This window comes from Loa loa (assembly GCF_000183805.2).
Source record: "Loa loa unplaced genomic scaffold supercont3.83, whole genome shotgun sequence".
Lineage (NCBI taxonomy): Eukaryota > Metazoa > Nematoda > Chromadorea > Rhabditida > Onchocercidae > Loa > Loa loa.
In genome coordinates this window covers 169975-187667 of record NW_018108263.1, presented here as the reverse complement: position 1 = coordinate 187667, position 17693 = coordinate 169975, and the positions used below count along the sequence as shown (strand labels likewise).

General features: G+C 31.1%; 4 protein-coding genes across 4 annotated transcripts; 2 read left to right on the top strand and 2 right to left on the bottom strand.

The window, feature by feature from the left end:
• Positions 1–219: 219 nt before the first annotated feature.
• Positions 220–3236, bottom strand: LOAG_03014 (hypothetical protein). The gene is made up of 4 exons (XM_020446190.1): positions 3141–3236; positions 2199–2374; positions 1024–1491; positions 220–392 (listed from the first exon to the last, which is right to left on the bottom strand). The coding sequence occupies exons 1-4, from the start codon at positions 3217–3219 to the stop codon at positions 378–380; spliced, it is 738 nt and encodes a 245-aa protein (XP_020303437.1). The 5' UTR covers positions 3220–3236; the 3' UTR covers positions 220–377.
• Positions 3237–4674: 1438 nt separating this feature from the next.
• Positions 4675–12070, top strand: LOAG_03013 (hypothetical protein). The gene is made up of 23 exons (XM_020446189.1): positions 4675–4841; positions 5044–5118; positions 5213–5389; positions 5610–5837; positions 6114–6330; positions 6446–6573; positions 6827–6892; positions 7109–7257; positions 7404–7576; positions 7766–7893; positions 8197–8271; positions 8466–8694; positions 8869–9106; positions 9229–9422; positions 9532–9665; positions 9772–9885; positions 10035–10127; positions 10217–10313; positions 10423–10520; positions 10663–10803; positions 11161–11297; positions 11376–11476; positions 11699–12070. The coding sequence occupies exons 1-23, from the start codon at positions 4713–4715 to the stop codon at positions 11872–11874; spliced, it is 3297 nt and encodes a 1098-aa protein (XP_020303436.1). The 5' UTR covers positions 4675–4712; the 3' UTR covers positions 11875–12070.
• Positions 12071–12423: 353 nt separating this feature from the next.
• Positions 12424–14815, top strand: LOAG_03012 (proteasome subunit alpha type 6; the record flags this gene model as incomplete). Its single annotated transcript, XM_003138549.2, has 8 exons — positions 12424–12544; positions 12612–12695; positions 12818–12912; positions 13197–13278; positions 13521–13676; positions 13992–14170; positions 14530–14624; positions 14753–14815. 8 exons carry the CDS (start codon positions 12424–12426, stop codon positions 14808–14810), a joined length of 870 nt encoding a protein of 289 aa, XP_003138597.1. The 3' UTR covers positions 14811–14815.
• An 18-nt stretch (positions 14816–14833) lies between these two features.
• LOAG_03011 (hypothetical protein) lies at positions 14834–15436 on the bottom strand (the record flags this gene model as incomplete). The annotated part of the gene is made up of 2 exons (XM_003138548.2): positions 14834–15086; positions 15285–15436. The coding sequence occupies 2 exons, from the start codon at positions 15434–15436 to the stop codon at positions 14918–14920; spliced, it is 321 nt and encodes a 106-aa protein (XP_003138596.1). The 3' UTR covers positions 14834–14917.
• Positions 15437–17693: the final 2257 nt, after the last annotated feature.

Genomic DNA, 17693 nt, shown 5'->3' with positions numbered 1-17693 from the left:
CCAATACTTGACTAAATATTTGATGTGATTGGATTCAGGACGTATGATAGATACAGTAATCTAATCTAGACTCAATCAAATATCGTTTGGCTCATAGGAACTGATGTTGAGTGGTTTTTACTGTACAAATTGTTAAATTATCATTTATGAATAGATTATTTATCTTTATACCAACTGTGACAAATATTAGGACGACAAAGATTAAATTTTATTAGGTAACATGAAATAAGTTTTTGAAAAATATCAAATGACTTGTTGTAAAGCACACGTCTAATTGGTTAATTAATTAGTTAATTAGTTGTAACATTATTTCAATCAATAGATCATCTGTTTCTTAGCACTGCGAACACCGCTTCGTACTGTTAGTTTCAAATAGTTCAATTCGTACCACCCTGCAACATTTTCGTATTTTGGTTTCACAATTAACAGTAAGCAAGTAAAATAGATCAAAGTTCAAATGTCAAATCCAAAATTTCGAAGGAATGATGAGAATTTCAAAATTCAATTTCAGGACGAATAATTAATGCAGAATATTAAAATACAATGCATGGTATGTTAGAAAGTTTTAATTAAAAACTTATGATTGATTTGAATTATCGAAAATTTCTTCCAATTAGCCAGCTAATATTTTACGGCTAACGTCATCTGCTCAATTAATACTTTAATTAATTATATCAAAATACAATTTTATCAGGTATAAACTGTAGCATAGTAAAATAATTTTCCAATTTAGAAGTCTCAACGAGAATAGCAAATAGAATTGTTTTATTAATAAATCGATAAATCACGGAATGGAATGTTTCACTCTTTTATTTTCAACCCTATGAAATTGGTAAACCCGTGACATACCGGGAATAGAGAATAAATAATTCTTATTTTGTTTTGTTTAATAGCATAACATTAATCATCTAATTTTATTATAACATGGAGAAAATTGTTGCAACGAAAAGGTAATGAAAAATTTTCTATCATTTTGTTAAAGTTTGTTTTTTCTTTAAATTAAATTAAATTAATTAAACAAACCAGAATTATTAGATCTTCTGTATCCGTAAAATTTTTTGTCGTTTCTATAGTTGTATTTGCTACTGTAATGTTAAAATTCTTGTCGAAATTATAATCATTACTTGAACCACAATTGAATTGGCATGAAAAGAATGGTTCACATTCATTCAAATTTTCATCGAATTCTTCTTCTTCACCGGAAGATAATTTAAGCCATTGCTGAATCGAACGACGAATGCGTTTTTGATTTAGAAAATTTTGGCGTAAAATTGCCCTCAATCGAATACGATCAGTCCGATTGAGTGATTCCATTAATTTTTTTATCGCAAAAATTTCTTCAGAATTTGTTAATGACATATTCGCTTTAATTTCTAATATTGCTAATAAATCATTTTGTTCTTGCATGGTAATATTTGCCAAATTTTTGGCGCTGTTTTGCATTTCCATTATTTGCTGCTGAAGTTCGTTTAAATTTGAAATGATCGCTTCCTGAAAAAAAAAAAGAATAAAAAGACAGAAAACAAAAAACAAAAATAAGCATGAAATTTCGAAAAAATTGCAAAAAAAATTTCATGAAATTTTTTAAAGAAATCTAACAGTTTTTTAAATAATCCTTATAATAAACAAAATCGTTTAAAAAGCATTTCGAAATTTTTTCCCCCAAATTTCCTATATTTCCATTTTCAGATTATTATTATTTCGAAAATCTTCTATTCATAAAAAAAATTGTAAAACAAAAATGTCGTGAAATCATTTAATGAATTTAAAACATGAAAAATAAACATGAGTATAATATGGTAATGATCAGGTAGAAATAATAACTAATAAATTAACCTTAGTGAGTAAAGTAGAGATAATAATTAATAGATTAGCTTGATGAATTTGGATGATGCAATTTTTTTTGTTCCATTGATTGTAAAATGACACCTAATTTAACTTTTATAAAATTTAGTCTGAAATTCTTATCACGAAATATGTACATAAATTAAGCAGCAATATTTGCTCTTAAAATTTCATAACTAACAAATTAAAAAATATAACTATCAATTATCAAACTTTCCAGTCTTTATAAATTTTAGCAATTCTAAAGTAAGAATCAACTTATGATTGTCTAAAAATAATGAAGGCTATAATTATTACCTGATGATGATTTAATTTGCATAAAGGTATATATAAATGTTAATGGCATAACTTACTTCAAAAATTATGGCTCGTTTTTTGGCCCATTCTCGGATTGTCTCATTAAGTTCTTGCTTTGTTAATGTACTATTCTTAAATATCAATCTTAGTTCTTGTTGCGTATCAGAATTTACAGTTCGTAGAAGTTGTAACATAACTCGCAAATGTTGCTTATCATAGTGATGAAAGCCATCTGTAAATTATTTTCATATAAATCAATTTTTTTTTTTAAATGTTTTATTTATTATTGTCAGCATAATTCGTTAAATTTAAATTTGATAATAATTTATCAATTATAATCCAATATATTAAAGCTATAAATCAGAGGTTATTTTATATAAAATACATAGTTTATAATTTATTAAAAAATTTGTTATTGTTTAATTTAGAATGTTTTTTTTCTTTCTTTTAATTTATTAATTTTGTCACTTTTTTTTTCGTCAAAATTGTTATTATCCTTATAGTATATTTTTAGAATTATTTATTGAACCAATATATTAAATCAATTTAATTCATATTATCACTTACCTCTTTCTCCTTTCAACTCATAATATTTTTTTTTTTTTTAATCCTTATATTCATATGATTATCAAGTTTGTAACACTGTTACGATCCCTACTAAATTCGTTTTCAATAATTATATTTCATCCTATTACTTCTTTCACTTTTTCACTTATCTTTTTCGTTCATTTTATTTTTATTTTTCAATCTCATTGCAAGATTTCTATTTGAAAATATAAATTTCAAAATTATCATTGTTGTAAATTTTTGAAAATAGCGTTAAAAAAAGAAGTCAGAATACTTCTTTATTTGAAAAGAAAAAAATCTTTTTAAATAGTTTTATTTTCTTTCACAGAATTGCTAAATATTTTGAAAGACTATTCAACTATTTTTATGCTTCAAATATAATGCTGTTTTTTTTTTTTAAATTATAAAAATGAATAAATAAAAAATTATACCGTCAAAAGGAAGGAGGCATTTTGTTACTGTCACATAAATTGTCGCAAATATTAGCAATACATTTAGACAGCGTTGCATCGTTAGTGGAATTATTTGCAAACTGAATAATTTTTACTTGCTAAATTGTTACTTAAATAATAATCATTTGATGAAATGGATGGATTATAATGATTAATGTCGATTAGAGGATAAACTGTTATCAACAAATATTATTCCCATCATTACTTATCCATCCATTAATTTATACCAAATTATAAAACCGGATTTTTTTGTTGAAATATTTTTTCCCTTTTTTTTTTCTTTATCGATCATTAAAAGTGGTTCGTTTTGATGAAATTATAAAACAGGAAATTACGGTAATTGAAAGAGGAAGAAAGATTCAGTTCCTTTTTTTTTTTGTTTTTTTTGCAATTTGTATTACAGTTTTTCTTTGTTTTGTTATTTTTGTATTATAATTATTAGCATCAATTTAATATTCCCTTTTTTTTCGTTTTTTTTAAAAAAAAAAAAAGGAAAAGGTATGGAAGTTTTTTTTTTTTTGCAAATGGTTGCAAATTTTTAAAATAATTCTGATTTTTTATTTTCGTATTTGTTTTAAAATATTTTCAAAACATGCAAATTTAATTCATCAATCATGCATGCAACAAATGCTTCAATTATTAAGCAAAATCCTTGCAATCCAAAATACATTCATTACTGATATTCGATCATTAGCATCTATCCATATTATGAAATCCATATTGTAGTGTTACAGAAGGTTTGTTCATGTTATTGTTGATATTACTGTAAAAGAGTGTTACTGTAAATGATTGAGATTGAAAATGTATATCATTGATGAGTTAGTATAATTAGAGGGAGGATTCCTTAATAGAATGATTTGATTTAATTAATCTGGTAATGAAATGAATGCAATTCAATTAATATTGATTAATTTTAAATGCATTAAATAAATCAGATGAACGAGTCAGATAAGAATGGTGATGTACTTTTGATCTGTTTCCGGATGACCTCTGATCTTTCAATTATTAAAATTACAATAATTCTTAATACTTTTTTGAGATATTTTCGAAGGATTTCTTCCCCGCGAAATATGGACCTTTGACATCTAAGAATGTTATTTATAGATTGCCTACGTGACATTTCATCTGATGTACATTTTTCTAATCTCCTTTACGATACACGTTGTAATGTTTTATAACAAGCAAAATTCACTCACGCCAAATTTGAGAGGCGGGACTTCCGGAAGCAGCCACCGATAGGTTGTTGCGAAGTGGCACTGATCCGTCACTATCAGGTTTCTGGTATTGCAAAGATAGCGGAGTGGTACTGTGAGGGCTTATCGATGTTGTGGGTATTTGGTATTTTCATATCAGTTTATCATTTATCATTTTTTTTTTTAATCGTTTTAGCTATCATTAAGGCAGTCAAACAGTTCTATATCTCTACAGTTGTGTTACCGTAATCATCAATTTATTGTTTTAAATTTCAGTTGATCCTTTTTTTTTCTTGTTAAGAAATTAATGGATTTCGTTCTTTCAGAAATTAAATTTAATAACATAGTCAAATGCGGTATGGCAACTGATGATGAGGTTATTTCTGAGCAATCTCAAGTTCATCTTTCTAATGGTACCATCATATCCACTGATAAAAACGGTACCATCGCATCTATTAATGGTACCACTGCATCCAGCGATAAAAACGTTAGCACTTCGTTTTTTCTTTTCCAAGACCTTCAAGTTATTTCTGATGAATTGCACCTTTGTAAACATTTTGCTAATTAATTTTGTTGCTGGTATTGAAATAGGTATGAAGGTTAACGCGTTTCTCACGTTACATTCGATAACAAACATTAGACGTCAGATATATTTATTTGTTAATCATTTCAAGTGTTTATTTTTACAGATGAATGATTCATTGGAAAAAGCTGCATTTGGCCGGAAACATCTGAGACGACGATCATCCTTGTTCTTCAAAAATGTAAATTATGTAGCTAATGGTCCTCATATTTTCTCATCAATTTTATAATTCTTGTCAGTACTGTAAATTACTTAGCCTGATTCTTAATTTTTAGACAGAAGTGAATGGTGTTATTCCTGACGGTATATCAAATCTTGGTTATCTTAATAGCAGCAACGAGAAAACGCTTGAGGAAGAAGTAGACACTTTGAAAAACAATCGACGTTCGTCAATGCGCTTACAGAAATCTGTTTACAGAACGAGGTCAAAGGCTGCAATAAGAAAGTTTGAGGTAGATCTTCAACATATGCATAATATTTCGACATCAGGAATCGTATCATTTTGTTTTGATTCTCCTAGCACCTATTTTGTAAAATATCATTTGTAAGATGAGTAAATACTTTTCGAGAAGTCACTGATCATCCAACTAACCATTCTTGTATATTAAAACTAACAATGCGGGTGATTGTCAACCATGTTTAATATGTTTCTTGATTTTTATACATTTCTAGGTAATTTGTGAACCTCCACCGGGATCATTGAAGCCTATCCTGTCAAGTGCTGCTCAGAAAGCAGTTCAGCGTATAACAATGAAAGCAAAGGGATGGAATAAACATAAACGCGTACATTTCCATTCTATCCCGAATATCCATGAAATCACTCCGCGTTCTGGAAAGATACCTGGAATTGTGAAAATGCCAGACTCACCACTGACTGGAAAGGAATTTACCGTTTCCGCAGTGAGATTTTTTTTTTGGTGAAAACTATGTATTAAACGTTTTCTTAACATTACATTCTCAAAATATATGAGTTTGTGAAAGAAGTGGACATCACTCTGTTTTAAAAACAAAGTAAAATACAACTATAAAGCTGTGGTTACAGTGTTTTCATGTTAAGCAAAAGGAATTTTCTAACGGTATCAAGCTAAATCGGTATGTTCTTCAAATTGCGTCCTAAGTTTTTACATTTGAAATACAAATGTTTTTCTTCGAATAATGTTTCTTTTTTTTCTCCAGAGTGCCAACGATAGTATGGAACGTGACCTGTTCACTACCCAGCCTATTATCTTGCACGACACCACCACCAACACTTTCCGAAATGAGCCAGTCAGGTTTTTGCCTGCCATATCCGAAACTTTTCAACGTCATTCAGAAGAGGAAAAAGTTGTTGAAGAATGTTTGGAAACGAAGAATGATGAAAGCAATGGTGGCGCAGTTGACTTCATTGCTAATGGTAAATACATTCTTACCAATTGTACGAGTTTACTGTGATTCAGTGTTTAGTATTTCTGTTCCGGATATACATCTGGCACTCTTATTTTTTGTATGACGTGGCATATTTTTCGTAGATGACCATGCGTCACAATCGGAACAAAGGGAAGGTGGTAATTATATGAATGCGAAAAGAGCTGTTGGTCATTCTGAGGTATCGAATCAATCGGGAGGAAATGCCGCAATGAAAAGAACCAAACGACAGGTAATATGTTCTAAGTATGGCACTTTTTCGGGAGGACTTAATCATTGTCGAGTATTTTTTTTCTTTTAGCTCGATCTTAGGACCTGTAGTTAACCAATAGATTTGGATTCGTTTCTGTATGATGAAATTGAATCATAAAGGAATGTTTTAACTTTATTACATTATGCAGCTTCTGCTTATGACATATTCAAAGTTAGTGCCTAAGTTTCCAAGAATTTCTGCAATTCGATGATACAGATTGAAAGCATTTAAGGAGGAAACAACAGTCACATGGGTGCGCGGAGATCGGTTGCGGAACCTTTCAATAGGGACGAAAGAGGTTCATTCCTTATTAACTAACTGCGTTTTAAACAACTGAACAGATATTTCCTTATCAAATGTTTTGTCGGTTTGATCGGTAGCTGCACATTGCGTATACATTTATTTTAACTTCAATTAAGAAGGATTACCGAGTTATTCAGTAATTATCTGTCATTAATATGACTATACAGCAAACGTACAGGAGTTTTTAAATTGGAAAGATTCGTTTTTGCAGGACATAAATCAAAATAAAGAAAATATGAATTTAAATTTATCAAACGATAAGCGAACTAATGATGTGCAACAGTGCAATAAAGCATCTTCTGGTCTACAAAATTTACGCTCGTCTTTATTATTTGTCCCTCATGCAGGACCAAAAGCAAAGTATATATTTCCATTTTGAATAAATCTTTAAGGATCATTTTTGAGTAATGACAACATAATGAGAGTTGATCGACTTTCAAATCTTTTAATAAGTGCAAAACAGTTTTTGGATGTTTTACACTACTTATTCACTAGTATTATTTAAGGGTTGAGAAATGGCTGCAAGGTCTACCGAACCAGTGTGATCATCTAGTTGATAAAGAAGGTGCACTCATGTGGGATCAACAGGAAGAGATCGCTGGCGATAGTGTTGTGCAACCCGATAATATATTGGCAGAAAAACAGTCATCGCGTAGATCAAGCTTTGAAGAATTACCAAGTAGGTAAATTAAATAAATTAGATGGTTTATGAAACGCTTTATGATTTATAAATATTATGTTTACCGCTTTAATTCCTTCACTTATCTAATACCGATAATGTAATATCAGATAGTCATTTGTCATTCCGTTTTGTTCATTCTCCTAATTAAATTGCAGTGTTTCATTTTGTTATCTTATTCCTTTTCAGAGAAACAGGAGAAAGGAAATGAATATCGTCGGAGGTCTTTATTGTTGCAGAAAGCGGTTAGCGAATTGCCAGCTTCGAATCGTCGTCAGACGATCATTGTAGGAAAAGTGAAAGGAAATTTATGTGATGTAACTTTTCAACGAATTAATTCATATAGTACATACCTGATAAAATGTGTGCACGAATTTTTGGTGTTTCTAGAAGAAATTCTTGGGAGGAGATTGATCACTACTTGTTTCAAGATTTATCTCTGTTGTTTTCATTGTGTGGCACTACATGCGTCAGCGTCGTTGCATTGAGTTAGAATTTGCTTAATAATTAAATGTCTGGAAATATTTACCTTGTGGGCAGGGTGAAAGTTTTTGTGAGAAATTGATAAATTCCATTATCACACATTTATCTTGATATGTGAATATTCATTTATTTTTTAGGAAAGTCCCTACCCGAACTCCATGTGTATAGAAAATTCTGATCGATACCGATGCTCTGCTTCAGCAATATGCAGTGTTAGTTTAATTTTTTCAGTTTCCATTTAATGTCTGGTAGGCATCAGCTAAACTATGGATTTTATTAGCCTCTTGTTGATGTCTCTCCGCGGGCAGTTTTGATTTATCGGTTGTAGTTTAAGGAGTTTTGTTCGATTAGTAATGAAAGTAAAAAAAAAGAAAACATAAAAGTAATCTTAATGTTGTTTTATCAGGAAATTCAACAAAATATTGGTGAGATGGATAATGACGTAATACTTCTTGACGAACAAGGATTGAACGGTACACCTGGGAATTCGCTGACTTTCTACAAGAAAAAAGTTCATGGTAGAAGTACTGGGCAAATGACAACCAATAAAACAGCCGTGAATAGTTCTTCAATTTATAATGGCCAGCTTATCAATAGAGAAATGAGCAACATCCTAAAGCGTGAAAAAAAGACAGGTTCGAATTTTGGAACACGTAGTTTCCTTTTTTATTGTTACTGTTCCACGCACTTAACAGCGCAGTATTTGCTGATGTTTTGGAGTTATTTTGGTTTATTCTGCCAGAAGTTGAAAAACATGGGAGTCAGTAGAGGCAAGATGTGTATAGTACTGTATAAGTTCTACATTGCAGTTTTGATAGATGAAATGGATTTTGCGCCTTTTCCAACCATTTCGAACATTGGATATGCTGAGATTGCATCCGTGAACTATGATTTGCCTTGTGAAATTCGTCAGCACCAGGTTCCGAAGACGGTTTCAGACAATAACAATACGTTCCAAGTGTTATTCCGGAGAAAAAGCTGTAGTGAAGACAAAGAATCACAGAAGGTTGCAGTCGCTGATTCACGCATTTTGTTGAGATCCAGAAGGTTGCTCTTATCTCTGCATTCTTTGTGTTCTTTCAAGCTCTTTTATAGTCTTTTTTTTTGTTTTTTTTGTCCTTTTTTTTGTTTTTACAACTCTGATTACTTGTCGATAACTTATTTTGCAGTGCAAGAAAGAAATGGCCGAAAAACGGAAGGTGGAAATCGCTTACTGAAGAATTGCAGTGGAACACTTGGAGTGAGGTATTGAGGCCAGTGGAGACTAATGAATTAATTATTGACGGTCCTACTGTTCATAAACTGTGTAACTGGATTAGTATGTGGAAGGAACGATTGCAAAAAAGCAAGAATCGTAAGAGAAGTAATGTTTTCCGTGTTCACTTAAAAATTGATACCAACTGATGTACTTTTTCTCGTAATGTATAGATTTTTTGATGCTGTATGTAATTCTATTAGTTTGACGTTTGCAGAAGTAAAAGTAGGCAGCCGACGGAAGAAGCGTGATTCGGATTCCTTCGATTCGTTTGATTCCGATGAAGAAGCAGAGCAATTATGCAATACTGCTATTATATATGGTCACTGTGGTAGTGGCAAAACATCACTAGTAAATCTTTAGGGGATTTTAATTTCGAAAAACATTTCTTATTAATCGATTGAAAATAATGATGAATGGAATGCTGAAATAAGTGTGTTGTCGATATTTATTTCAGGTTTATGCAGTTTCGAAGCGTTATGAAATGCATGTCTTAGAAATTGCTTCTAATGAAAAAAGAAATGGTTTACAACTGAAGTGTAAGTTGCAAGGAGCTACACATTCTCACAAGGTGTTGGCTGTTCGATTGAATCGATCTTATTTCTTAATCGAAAAGATTTGTTTCTTATTTTCTTGTTTCATAATTTGTCGAAATATTAAGGAAGTATTTGTCACTGCAAGTTGAGTATTTTATGGAAGAATTATGATGAATTATTTCAGTTTTCAATGACCAGAATGGTAAACCAGATGTTTTTTCAAAATGGAAAGGATGAAGAAAAGATGGTTGAGGACTCCATTATCTTGGTAGACGATGTAATCTTTATTCAATTTCCTTCATATTTTTAAAGTCAAATTTTTTGGTGTAATTGCTCTGCTATAAAAATGATAATGATTCTTTTTAGTGTGATGTAATCTATGACAAGTACGATGACGGATTCTGGCCGGCATTAAGAGCTCTGTGCAAGGAAGCTCGTATTCCAGTTATTATTATTTGTGAAGGTTAATTTTCATTTTTTCTTTTTTTTTGTGCTTGTAACTCACTTGTATCTTATTGCTAGAATGTGGAGCCAAAATATGCACCTATGTTATAGTTGTTCGCAAATTTCAGATATTTCTCTTGTTCGCAAACAGTTAGGACTTGAAGTACCCGTTCTTATATTTCCTTTAATTAGACCAGAGATGCAAACCGTTTCTTCGCATCTTCAGGTGTGTTTGTCTGGAATCGGTAAAATTCGTTTATCCTTTTTCGTCCTTAGTGTTATTTTGTTTGGTTAATTAATTTTCATTATCATTCCTTACTCTTTTTTTTATTTTCCATTGACAAACTTAACTATTTGAATATTTTCAGGAACTCTGTGCTGCTTTAAATCTCAGTATATGTTCTGATGTCTGCTCTGCTCTGGCTGAGCAATATAACGGTGATTTGCGGGCATGTATCAATCAGCTTCAATTTTATGCTGGTGAAGACAGCAATAGTTCTTTAAGAATGGTAGATTAATTATAAAATATAATCGAGTGGAAAGTATAATATAATGTACAGTAAGCTTTCATTGTAGGGTCTTCTTAATAGGACGGACAAGTTTAAAATCTTTCGAAAGATTATTTGGAATACCAACCATCAAATTATTAATTTGACAGTCTTCTTATTGCAATATAATTATCTAAAATTGCTTAGTCTCGCCTGATCAGCATCTGTCATTGACTATGCTTTCCTGAAACCTAGAATGTATCCAGCAATTCCAGCGCTAATGAACAGTTGCACTTCACGACAAGAGATTGCGAAACTTTTCTTAAGATATAAAGTGTCTGATTTTATTTTATTAATCAAATTTCCAAACTTCTGCAGTTGATGAAACGATTAAAGAATGGAGAGCAAATAGAATTTGAAACATTGCCCAAAAAGTGCCATCGCATTTCGTACAATGTCATATTACGCTACGATCATTCGTACGAACCAGGAGCGGTTCTTTCATCGATGGATCGGTTTGCATTACGTTCTTTTTTCTTTAACAAAGAATAATAATCAGTTGCTTGTTTAATCTACACGCGTTTTAATTTTAGGGAGGAGGAGGATTTGCACACTGTGGAGAAGAATGACATGCACGTTGCAGTGAAAGTTACTCGTTCTGTGCTACCTGCAATTGAGTATTTCCCTTTGTCCGGTGAGTACTTTTCTTTCAGTTTTGATTTATTTGGCTTGATTTGACTGACTCATTTCTACCAATTTTTTCCAATTTAATTTAAGCTTAAATTGCTTAAATTTTATGGATTTTTTTTTGTGAATATTTACAATGGACCTGTGCTTATAGTTAACTTTGTCGCTCAAATGGTAATTGCAGAAAATTTACAAATCTCATTGTTACTTTTGGAAGGTTATTTTACAGATGTGATACTTGATTATATACCATATTTATGCATTATGAACAAAGCATCTCGTACCAAAATGCCTGCCTCTCGTCGTGCTCAACATTATTTTGATGAATTACACGGTAACTCACAAATAGATTCCAGTGGTGCTCTCAAAAATACTTTAACTGAATATTGTCTACTAAATTATTGATCTCTTTTGCGAACGTTCTCATTTCCTGTTCTAGAATTGTGAAAAGGAATTTTTTCAATTTCATAATATGAAAATGTGCTGTTTCTGGAACTCTATGTAGGCATTTTAATGATCATATCTGAACTCGTTATTTATTTGCACATTTGATCCCTTCTTATTGATTGTATTTCCGATTTTCTTCAGTTTTATGTAAGTGTTATTTATTGATGGAGTAAATAAATTTTATCTCTGGATGGAATGTTTCATGATGTGAAAGTCAAGTCTTTGACTTATATTGATTGTATACAAATTGCATTTACTATTTATACCAGCTTAAAACTAAATTACATTCAACATTTAATGAATTTTATAAAAACTCCGACGAATTGATCATTGGATTCTGTTCACTTCATATTCCCTTATTTAATGATGTTTGTTCTAGTTTTTTGTTAGGACTTGTTTAACAATTCTCAAACGACATCTATTTGATAGGATGCAATTTTGGAAACACTTCTGTATATTATGAACTTTCGTATTTAAGTGGATTTGATATATTTTTGATGTAAAAGAATGCAAACGAGATTAGGATTACTTTACATCTCTGAACTGTGCTTGAACTGTAGCTGTGAATTCTTAGACGATTTGATCACAAATGTGCGAACTTCTACATACATTTCTAGTAGACCAGAAGGTGTCCAGCGGTATTTGCGTAAAAATTGACATGTCCACTAAGATATAAGCATATATCAATGTTTCAGAGGTGAACATGTCACGTGGAAGTAGTGCAGGTTTTGATCGTCATATTACAATCTTCTCTCCTGAGGGAAGAGTATATCAAGTTGGTGAGGTATTTCTGTAACTTGGGTGTCTTTAATAAATTAATTTCTGTGGAAAGTCTTAACGAGCTCTATTATTCCAAAATATTTGCCCCACTGCAAACTCATCTCTTTACCTTCCATTTTAGAGTATGCTTTCAAGGCGATAAATTCAACGAATTTAACTGCTGTTGGTGTAAAAGGTGTTAGCTGTGCTGTTGTGGCTGTGCAGAAACGTGTACCTGTAAGTTTTTATGCATCCAACATTTCATAATTAGTAAAATATTTGATCCCTTCTACAAAAGATTCCAAAAGGAAATGCTTTACTATTAAATTCAATAATGATGTTCCTATCTGAGCAATGGTATGATATCGGGTGAGAAAAAAAACATCTGAGTTCATTTTTCGGCACTTTTAGTTGAGTGTTGAAATATGAGCTTTTTTACTTTTTCATCTTGCATTTTCATTGTATTTTTCATCACTTAGTACATGGAAAATATAAAGCTGTGCTATATCCACCAATTTCAGGATAAATTGATTGTGGCGGAGTCTGTGACAAGTTTATATCAATTAACACCAACGATTGGTTGTGCAATGGTCGGCATGATACGTGTGTTTTGAATCATGTTCAGTGATCCTAGATTAAGAGACATACCTGGAAACTTCATTAAATTGCTCGTAAATGATTCAGCAGACATAATTGTTGTTGGAAAGTGCATTATTTGGGAGTAGTATTCTAAGCAAAGTTTTGAAGTTTTATAAATATTTTGATCGTATTAAGAATGCAGTTATGCATTCTTCTTCATTTTAATAACTACACGTTTTATCTTCATTTTAATCACTTACTTTAAGCGGACAGTAAATTCCAAGTAAAGCGGGCTCAGATAGAAGCGGCTGAATGGAAATATAAAAATGGTTACAATATGTCAGTGGAACAGCTTAGCAGAAGAATGGCTGATCTCAATCAATATTACACTCAGAATGCTGAGTTACGTTCACTGGGCTGTGGTAAGTATATGCTTAGTGTAAAAAGATAAAATAAATTAGTTTCTTGAAGCATGTTGCATTCATTTTTATAGTATAAGAAATGGGAAAATTTTATCTTACTTCCATGTATAACACATCACTGTACCGCTTCTTTTCTATTGAAATTGTACCTTCGCTTCTGATTTCTATTTTTACTTATATATTTCTGGAATATATATTGATGCCTAGGCGAGCGCTGGCTGGAAATATATAATGTGCAATAGCTTCATCAAATAAATGACAGTGTGGGAACGATTGTTATTGATTTCTACAGAATTAATGGCTTAATGGTTGTAGTTATGCTGCTAATCTCATATGATGATGAAGAGGGACCTCAGATATTTCGCGTAGATCCAGCTGGTTATTATCGAGGAATGCGCGGCGTTGGCGTTGGTGTAAAACAACAACCTGCAAATAGTTTCCTGGAAAAAAAACTCAAGAAAAAAACTGACTATGATTACGAAGGTACAGTGCAGGTATGTTTCACTGCGATACCAAATCGTAAATAAGAACTTCGTCTGTATCATTGTAATAACTTAATTTCCATCTCTGTTGGTTATTTTATAGTTATTTCACTGACAATCAAACAGAACAATCTCTTCCTAGTGCTATTTTCGAGCTAAAATACTGTTGTAAGTGTGGGCCAGAAGACCTGGATCCCAACCCTTAATTTCTCAATCCATTTTGCATTTGTTCATGCACTTGTTCATCTGTCGTTTTATTGTGTTCATTCATTCCAGCTTTATCCTTAATATTATTTTTATTCAGAAATAATGACTATAATCATTTGTTCAAATTTATTTGCAAATGACATTGGTAAATCTGCTATTTCCAGTTGGCTCTTGAATGTTTGCAATCATCCTTAGGCGTTGATTTGAAAGCATCAGAAGTTGAAGTTGCAGTTGTTACAAAGGACAATCGAAAATTCAGGTACTAAAATATTGGCAGAATAAAACATGGGATATGTTGACATAGAGATCAAAAAATGGTCTAGGATGGATCACTAGCTGAGATAACATTGAAGTTTCACAGAATCACGTTCACTAAGATATTTTCAGGAAATTATCGAATACGGAGGTTGATCATCATTTGAACGCTATCGCTGAAAGAGACTGAGAGACAATTCGTTAATCGTTAATTATTTACTTATTCATATGTTCATTCTAAATTTCTTCGAAATAAGATACTTCATATAATACATGATATGGAATTACAATGCACATTCATTTCTCTGGTTTTTCTTCATTGAAAATACTGATAGTACGTGATCGATGCCGCTCCTCCGTAAATCGTATACCTGTTGGTACTCTCGTATGCGGTGTTCCAGTTCCAGTTTGTGCTGTTATTTTATTTCTATTTGCAGTCATTACACCTTTTGAAGGTAGGGGATCTCTGAAAGTTAACGCTTTGTGCTAAGAACTTAACTTTTATGATTGGAAATTAATATCTTGCCGATATTTTCAGCGAATTTCATGAGATATGCAAAGCACTTTTTTTCCTTCTTTAATTCATAAACATTCAAAAATGACAAATTTATAACGAAAATGATTTTCAAAAAGCAAAAAATGCGATAACTTCTCTACATATTACCTTGATGATTTCCCAATAGGTACAAAGATTTCTTCAGTGACAACTGATTCGGGAATCTGGGCATCTTTTTCTGTTGGAGCAGGTGTTGGTACCGGTTGGTTTTTCGTGCTAAAATTATTCGTTACAGATTTGATAAAATCGCTGGTTCTCATATTCAAATGATCTTAAAAACGCAAGTATAAAATAGAATCTGATATTGGCAATTTAATAATAATTGGTTACTAACTTGTGATAATCTCCCTAGTTCATCTAAATTAATAACACTGCAGAAATAATAAATCATTTGCATGATTTATTCTATGGTTTATCCGAAATCAATTACAGAAATTATTACAAGATAAGTTATCACTTCCACGATCCGGTAGCAATACTGTTGATATATAGGTGTAAGTGAATTGTTTACTTAAGCTATCACTATTTGTATTTCATTTTAGTGGTTTAATTAAAATATGAATTACTCTTTTTCGCTCCACTTTTCCTGTATGCTTCTTTTATGATTACTTTTGTAGTTTGAGACAAAATTGTTTTTTCACGATTTCTTGAATATTTCATCAATCTTTTCATATTGCAATTACAAATTAAATCATTGAACATTTGACTTGGAAAAAAGTCAAAAAAGATTGATCGAATTTCCTCCTTTCCAATCATTTCTTACTATAGTCCGATCCCAAACTTAGTTTTTCTTTTTTTTCTAAGTAAATATTAGCTAATTTGGATAAGAGATAAGGTGTGAAGTGAAATTAATAAATGGATCTCATGGATTTACCGATTTACCGATTTACCATGGATTACCGCTTCCTTTCTCAGATAGTTACAAGTAGATGAGTATCTCTGATTCTCAGATAGGCACAGGTCTAGATAATTAAATAGGAATAAAACATTACCGAGACATTTTTCAAAATTCTTTTCTTACTTTTTGTAGAAAACAGAGAAGAAAAAGTTAGTTGAAGTAAAATTAATAAATGGATCTTTCTCAGAATAATTAGCAGACATTCTAGGAAATATATTTATTTTTTGAAACTTAAATTAAATCTACGACAGAACGGTGGAGGTATCTGATTGAAATACAGTAATTGATCAGATTCTAGAAAGTGCACTGTTCAGTCTAAAATTTGAATTAAACATGCGACAGTTAAAAATGAGATGAAGTAAGTAGTTGTAGAATATCGATTATTTCTAATAATGGCATACTTTGATGGGACAAATGGTCGGATGTGTTATTGCTGTGATTTGACCCCATCATATGTTATATGCGATGGTGACATATATCAATTGTTAAACTTTAACCTTATCTCCTGTATACTTCTATTCCTTTGATTTTCCTCAGATTTTGATGTATATGAATATTCTTCACTTTCTGGATATTCATCACTGTAAAATTCATTCATTTGAATTTCATATAACTTTAACATTGATTATAATCATACGATTAATCAATCAATCATACTTCCCTTAAACAATATCATTTGATTAAGTAATAGGTTGACAGTATTCAAAATTACTAAGCAGTAGACATCTTGATAAGTTGACAGTAAATAAAAGCTTACTTTCGAGATTTTTTTCCACATACAGTTACTGAAATGATCGGAAATAATAATGTTGGTAGGAGATATGGAATGATTGCAATTGTTGTTTGTTGAATATTTCGAATTGAGCACCAACCGACAACTGTTCCGTTATCTGTCATCTTCTACAAATAACTTACAGTATTTATATCATTTTAATTTATAATTAATTTAAGAGTAGGAATTATTTATCAAAAAATATGCATTGTCAATTGGCATCTATTTCCATTTAAAAAAAATCTCAAAATTAAAAAAAACTTTACATACGCGATATGGATGATTTTTACTAACTGTAATTGATCTGAAATTTTCATCTGAATTTGGTTAGATCGTACCACTTTTATTTTTAAACATATTATCGTATGATTCCTTTTTGATCTCAAATATTCTCATAAAATTGTATCACTTCGAGGACACTGTGTCGCATCAAGGATTTTATATTGCATTAACGATACTGGACCACATCAGGGATATTGTATCACGTCAACGATACTATACCAATCAAAGATACTGTACTAAGTTAAGGATATCATATCAAGGATATTATACCAAATCAAACAAAAAGATTATTCAACAAAATGTTAGTGCACAATAAAACGCTATGAAATTTATGAAAAGAAAAAAGAATCCAAGTAAAATTAAGAAATGCAAGAAAAAAAGAAGAACGAAAAATTGTAAAAATGCAAATGAAGAACTGAAAGTGATTGGAAAAAAAACAAAAGTTAAAATTAAGATGGAATGGCCGAAAAAAAAAAGCACGAAATGGTAACTATACAAAGCAAACTAATTTAATAACTTTTTATAGGATTAAAAAAAATTAATTCCTCTCTCTCTCTCTCTCTCT